A 7,500-nucleotide genomic window follows, 5' to 3' on the forward strand; every position below is an offset into this window, starting at 1 on the left:
AGAAAGAGAGAGGGGGAGAGAGAGAGATTCAGTAGTGATAACGAGGATATGAGGGAGGATTTCTGCTGTTACTGAGGTGTGAACGAGCTGACCTGGTCAACAAATGAGGGATGAAACATTCTGAGACGAAACACAGGAAGGACAAAAACAACGCAAAGCAAGAAAACGTTTGGATGTACAGGAAACCAAAAATGAATAAAGAAGAGGGTCAAGACGCGTACTTCAAAGAGCTGTAAAAAATTCAGCTCATGTTCATGATTTCAACGAGAGAGGAGGACGATGTTTAAGGTGAGAAAAGAGCTTCAAAACTGAAGGTTAGCTTCCCGTCTTCCTGTGTTTTCTAAAGCTGGAGAGACACCAGAGAGAGTAAACGACATCAAAGAGAGAAGAAGACAAGTCAATCACGCTTAGCCAAGTGACAAAGACTCCAATTGGATTTGTTCTGCTGCTTATTGGAAGGCAGAAGAAGCTCCTCTGGAGTCTGCACGCTGGGAGGATTCGAGTTTTTAAAAGAGAGATTTATGTGACAAATAGCTTTTAATTTACAAGGAACAGACTGAGGTCAAAAGGTTGACGATTCAAAAAACGCTTTCGAGCACCTTGCTGAATTTTGCAACCTCTTGTAAGTTTTAGACAGGATAATCTCTTATATACCAAAATGAATGTTGTGTTAGCGGGCTAATGCTAGCACACTTGTAAATCTCCCTCTACTGAATATTTTTATAATGCATTCACCTCTTCATTTCTTGAGTTCAGTTTAAAGTCATGGTTATAATCATATTATGATGATGGAACAATTTATCCGGCACAGTAACCTGAATCACATGACATAAAGAAACAGCTGATGTCAGTTATTCATCGGGTCGCGCTGGCAGCAAGTGCAGTAAGTCAACCCAGACTTCCCCTCTCCTTAGAAACGTTTTCCAGCTCCTCCTCCTGGGGGATTCTGAAGCGTTCCCAATCCAGACGTGATATATAATCCCTCCAGAGAACTCTGGGTCTACTTCCGGGTCTCCTCCCAGGTGAGCGTGCCTGGAAAACCTCCAAAGGGAGGCGTACAGGAGGCATCCAAATCACATGCCTGAACCACCTCAACTGGCTCCTTTAGAAGCTCTTAACTAAGCTCCTCGCCCTCTCTCTAAGGCTGAGCCCAGACACCCTCCAGCAGAAACTCATTTTGGCCGCTTGATGTCAGTTATGTTTTGTTTTTTAGCACATAGTTTTGACACTAAGCTAATTTATGTTCCAGAGATCAATGGCCGTCTGACGAGCTCGCTGTAGAACTGAAGAAACAAAATGTTCAACAAAGAATGAATGATTATGATTATTTTTTGACTTTCAAAACAAAATGTTGATCCCGTTTTCCCTAAACTATGCAGCAAGTCGAAGCAGTATCCAAATCAATGCTCTCACTGCAAACACTTCAGACTTTTCAAAACATAAACTCTGATTGCTTCTGGCTTCTTGTGGCTCTCAGATCATAAACCCTGCAGCTCAGTCGATACAGTTCTTCTCTTTAACCACTTTTCACCACGCCAGCCTCCACACGCTCTCAGGTCGTACAGTACACTCCCACAATGTCGTGATGAGAATGTTTCACTTCCAGTCTAAAAGAACTTTGGATATAAACAACTCTTTACAAGTTTTTACAATTCTTCCTCCATTACACTTTAATAAAAAATGTCTGCACAGGTTGGAGTTCTCTGTCAAGGACGAACATCCTGATGATGGACATGGACCGGCCACGGGGGGGGGGGGGGGGGGGCAGCAGCAGCAGTCAGTAATGAGGTGAAGAAAAGGACGCTGACTGATGGATCCTTGTTTGTTCTGTTCATATTCTGCAGCGCTCCCCGTGCTGATCCTCCAGAGGGGGACATCAGCTGCTCGCTATTTCAATTCAATTACTCTTTGTCAAGTTTTGTTGCAGCTTAGACAAACTGAATCTGGGGGGAAATAACAGATTGGATTCCCCCCCCCCCCCCCCCCCCCCCGCTAACATCTTGCTGTAGGGAAGGTTTGACCTGCTGCACCAATCCCCTCCGCCGTCTTCATCCCCGACTGAAACACTTGAGCTTAATAACAGGAGCAGCCCCTGCTTGCAGGAGGGATCAAGAGCTTGACTTAATCGCCCGGAAGACTAAATTGGAAGTCTTATTGCTCACCTCGAACATACAACCTGTTCTAGAGCTCACCTCAAACCAGAACGACTCAAAACCAAACCTCAACGGCCTCGGGCGTCACAACCTGTGTCAAAAGTTTGACTTTATGTATTTCATCATTTTTTTAAAACGGTTCCAGACATTATTCTATAAGCACATGGCTCAATCAACCAACACTGCCTTACTGACCCAACGAGCAGAGCAACAAAACCCTAACCTAAAGTGAAAACCAGCTTTATGGTCACATACTTTGTTATAAATGTAGAAATTCTTGCACGCATATATGATTCCTTTGACCATATTAACAGGGCTGCACGGTGTTGCAGTGGTCAGCACTGTCGCCTCACAGAAAGAAGGGTCCCGGTCCGAGTCTACATGCTCTACCCTGCACATGTGTGGGTTCCCTCAGAGGTTCTAAACTGCACGTAAGTGTGGATGTGTGTGTGACAGTTTGTTTGTCTCTTATTAACATATGAATTTATGTTTCATTACTCAGTAGGAACATCCCTAGCTTTTCTGACTCCGGTAAAAATAGCTCCTGAGAGGGTTTAACAAAAGTCTTTCACCAAAACTTTTATTTCCTGCTAAATGCAATTAAAAATACAGCCATTGTATTTTAAATGGGACATATAATGAAAATGTTTTAACATATATGTTGGTAACCTGAGTGTCTACTGACCCACGAAATGTGAAATAAACCCATCCAGTCCTTTGTTTGTGGTCTGCAAAAGGCTAAATTCACACATACTCCGTCAGCGCCACGGTTTTGCTCCGGCTCGCGTCCATTCACACTGGATCCGTTTCTGGATCCGCAGCGGAGCGCACCCATGACACATCACAGGAGAACTACAAGATCCCGCGGGAATAAAGAGAAAAACATGCAAACAACATGTTGCTTTGTCTTTCTGAGGATGCATTGTTGTTCATTCGGTTCCTGTTTTGACGTCATGTTGATAAAGTGATGAAAAATACGATCGTGAGTCCGTATATTATGTTTTATTTTGAAATTGACCGGATGCTCCGTGCGTTTCCTTGTCTGACTTCCTGTCCGGGCCGTCATATTCTGTCCAGCTTGACGCGTTCCTGCAGCGCACTCCGGCGAAAATAGACTCGCTGCGTATTTGAAACGGAGCAGAGCGCAGTGCCGTCGGTGACACAGAGAAAAATGCTCCGTTTCTAATGTGCTCTCCTTGTGATGTCACAGTGGGATTCTGGTATTTAAAAAAATCCCCTCCCCTCCCCTGGTATCTCCACCCATGGACTCCACCCCCAGACTAGAACAAAACTTTCAGGTCTGCCATTTTTATTCTCTCTACAGAGGAGTTGGGGGGGTCATTACATTTAAAGAGACACACACACCAATACGGAGCGTTCTGAGAGAGCTGGTTTATACAGGGTCACAAACCTCCTCTGGTGCTTGATTCATGTTATATTTTGATCAAAGCACAGCACAGATGTTTCATTTAGACCACAGGGGGACTGTTTGAAAAGGTGGAGGAGGGGACTGTTTGAAAAGGTGGAGGAGGACTGTTTGAAAAGGTGGAGGAGGACTGTTTGAAAAGGTGGAGGAGGACTGTTTGAAAAGGTGGAGGAGAGGACTGTTTGAAAAGGTGGAGGAGGACTGTTTGAAAAGGTGGAGGAGGAGGACTGTTTGAAAAGGTGGAGGAGGAGGACTGTTTGAAAAGGTGGAGGAGGGGACTGTTTGAAAAGGTGGAGGAGGGGACTGTTTGAAAAGGTGGAGGAGGGGGCTGTTTGAAAAGGTGGAGGAGGACTGTTTGAAAAGGTGGAGGAGGACTGTTTGAAAAGGTGGAGGAGGGGGGATGATACGTCCCCTTTAAAGTGATGCACCAGTATATCCAATGTTCTGCCAGCAAAAACAAATTGTGTGGTAGTGTTAAAGTCTGCAATGTAAACTTAGAATAAGAATCTTAGTACTGTTAGCTGTATTTACTCTAAATGCCTTGTGTCTGCAGGGGCCATGTTTGAGACAAAACAGCTGGTTGGGTAGCTGCTGGAAGAAATCCAGAGGACCAAAACAAAACTTTCTGTACATAATAAACATGTTGAGTAAATAAAATGTCAAACAAGTTCCCCCCCCTTTCTGCTGTCTTCTCGTTAACAGTCCTGCTTTCTCCTCTGCAGAGACAGAAACGCTCCTCAGAGAATGTTTTGCCTCTCCGGTGGGAAATGTAAAAGCTTCCATGCATGTTAATGCTCATGCTGAATCGATATCATTTCAGGATTAGCAAAGAAACAGTAAGAAAAAGGGTTTTTTCTATGAAGAAGAAGTGGAAGGTAAAACAGTTCTGACAGTTAATACGATTTGGTCGTTAAATTTCCATGAACAACAAAGTCTCTGTACTGAAGAACAACATTTACTGTCACACTGCAGCATATGTCCAATCAAATCAAGCTAACCAGCAGCAGCCTTTGTGCTTAATTGAGTGAGACGACAAAAGTCCTTAGTCATTCAAAGCAGAATTCAATTATTGGGACCGGCCGTCGTGTCCATCCAGAGCTGGCTGAGCATCACGGGGGGAGGGGGGGGGGTTCTTCACATGCCGGCCAAGAAGCAAACATTCAAGGATACACTAGAGAGTAATGCATGCTGAAGTAGCAGACAAAAGCATAATCTAATATTGTGCTGTAGGTTTGATTAATGTGGAGAATCTTCAGTGTGTGTTTGAAACACAAGAAGAAGAACGTCTGATCGGCTCAGCAAGTTTACTCTGCTCCAAGAGAAACCGACAAACACACAGAGCATTATTAGAGGCAAATAAATGTCAGAACAAACATGCCTGTAAAGGAAGAATGTGCGACCTTCAGGACCAGTAGATGTCGCCCTTGAGCTCCAGCATGAAACCAAAACAAACTGCTGTTAGGCCACGCCTCCTCCATACTGAAGCCTCTGCTCTCCTCCAGAGACACACCTCCAACCCCTCTCCACTCGTGTTAGCACAAAGGAGTTATCAATAAGAACGCACCATAATTGAGCATCATTAAGCACAAGCGGGGGACAAAACAGTCTTCGGCTCAAGCTGCATTGTTGTGTTAGCATGCTAATGTTAGCGCTCTTTAGTTACCTTGTAGCTGCGTAAAATGTTGCAGGTTCTTCCTATAAGTGAAACGGAGCTAAAGATCAGTAACTTCCATTCTCTAGAGGGACTTGAACTCATACTAACATGCCAAACTTGCAGCAGGCTCCATCAGAATTAGACTTTGAAACAGTGTAGAGCAGGATGTCGCTAACAGAACGCAACACACATGGAACCTGTTAAGACTGCGAGTTAGAGGGGCCAACTCACCTGTCGGGATTTAATTAGATGAAATATCTATTCATGAGGAATTTAAGACAAAGTGCAGGAGGGGGGTCTCTGCCAGACCCTGATACTACATGGAGGTCGCTAGGCAAAGTCTGCTCTATCCTTTACTTCTGTGTGTGGTGTTGTTGTGTATATTCTTTTGTTTACCTTGAAGGAGATCTCGTACTGCTCTCCTCCCCAGATCTCCAGACCCGTGTCATATCCTCCCAGCTCCCAGAACCACTTCCTGTCCACGGCAAACAGTCCGCCTGCCATCACCGGTGAACTGCAGAGACACAAGAGAAAAAGAGTTGTTGGTTGTGGTGCTAATGGACCGCGTTGTCTGCGCTGGTCACGCTCGTTTTCAATCCAAGACCCAAGACCAATGTAGTTCAGCAAGGATAAATCAGATGTATCTGTCGCTGTTCAACTTTTGGAACAGCGCCGAGCTCGTAAATGTCACTCCTCCTCACCAACCAATCAGAATCGAGATGGGGCGGGACTTATAACCTTTGTCAAAAACAAAGGTGGAGGAGACGTTAACCTTTCCAGGTGTGCAGCTGCTGCTGATGTCAGGACATGACTGCATTTCTTTCTGATATCTCTTTGAATTAAAATCAAATATTAAACACACCTGACAGACATGAAAGAGGGAAGCAGATGTTAACTTTTGTAACCTAGCAACAATGAGCGCTGGTGGGAAGAGCTCTGGAACAGAGGTCCAAACAGCGCCGCCTGTGGACAGTGACACAGGTCCTAAATCATCTATACCGAATGATCAAATATCCATATCAAAATATAAAATGTTAACTTGACAATCAGAAATTGTATTCATGCTCCTATTTATCGTGTTTTTATTGTGTTTTATTTGTAGTTTTTACACTTTGGTCAATCAAGGTTGTTTTAAATGTGCTATAGAAATAAAGATTGATTGAAATATCCAAATGATCTGTTCCAAATATTCCAGCCGAATCACGATGAAAGACCACACCACCCCTGTGTGGTCGATTGGTGTTAAGTGTAACGTATTAGGTGATAATTGGCAGGCTGTCCTTAATGTTCATACTAATAACAAGGAGCTATGAGTCTTGAATAACCAATATTTATTTTCCAATTAAAAAAAGATATATATAGAAAGACTGGGTTGTAAATCCCTAAAAAACTGCCATCCAGGCTAGACAAAGTAGCATGACTGAGCGGAGACACGGGACAAACATTGCCCTCCAACTCTTAGAATATGTTTGTCACACTGGCTGACTTGATTTGCCTGGCTGGGTGACCGTGTGTCTGAGCAGTTTATTGTCCATGACTGGTAGCGGGTGTTTGCCTGAGGGAGAAAACTGAAGGAAACACAAAGCAGACACACACACAGACACACACAAACACACACTGTCTCTCTCTGGAGAAGCACTGAATGAAATGCAGCGGGCAGACTTTCAACAGGAGACGATAAACAACGGGCTGCACAAATTGGGAACGGTTGGATGGTCATTGAGTGTATGAGCTGAGCAGAGAGCACACACACACACACACACACACACACACACACACACACACACACACACACACACACACACACACACACAATGTGGGCTCTGATTTGTGGTGTGGAGATTGTAAGCTCTTGTTCACCACAGGGAGAAAACACAAACACACTTCACCTCCCTGTGGAGGAAACACCGCCGTCTGAATAGACAACTGTGATAACACAAACCTCCTGAACGTCCAGCTGAGAGTCTGGCTATTTTGAAGGTGGACAAACTGAAGTGTGGTGCTTTTATTTTGAAAGTGGACAAACTAATGTGTAGAGCTTTTATTTTGAAGGTGGACAAACTGAAGTGTGATGCTTATATTTTGAAGTTAGATGAACTGAAGTGTGGTGCTTTTATTTTGAAAGTGGACAAACTAATGTGTAGAGCTTTTATTTTGAAGGTGGACAAACTGAAGTGTGATGCTTTTATTTTGAAGTTGGATGAACTGAAGTGTGGTGCTTTTATTTTGAAGGTGGACAAACTGAAGTGCTGCGCTTTTATTTTGAA

At 43.9% G+C, this 7,500-nt stretch overlaps 1 protein-coding gene across 1 annotated transcript in view; it reads right to left on the minus strand.

Annotated features, from left to right (window-relative positions):
* Positions 1-7,500, minus strand: part of LOC110001467 (polypeptide N-acetylgalactosaminyltransferase 10) — an 88,634-nt gene that overhangs the window by 1,518 nt on the left and 79,616 nt on the right. Inside the window, exon 7 of the mRNA XM_065963231.1 lies at positions 5,630-5,747. Coding sequence (XP_065819303.1) covers positions 5,630-5,747 — 118 coding nt within the window. The remainder of the gene's footprint in view (positions 1-5,629; positions 5,748-7,500) is intronic.

The sequence above is a fragment of the Labrus bergylta genome, chromosome 14 (assembly GCF_963930695.1).
Source record: "Labrus bergylta chromosome 14, fLabBer1.1, whole genome shotgun sequence".
In the NCBI taxonomy this organism is placed as follows: Eukaryota; Metazoa; Chordata; class Actinopteri; order Labriformes; family Labridae; genus Labrus; species Labrus bergylta.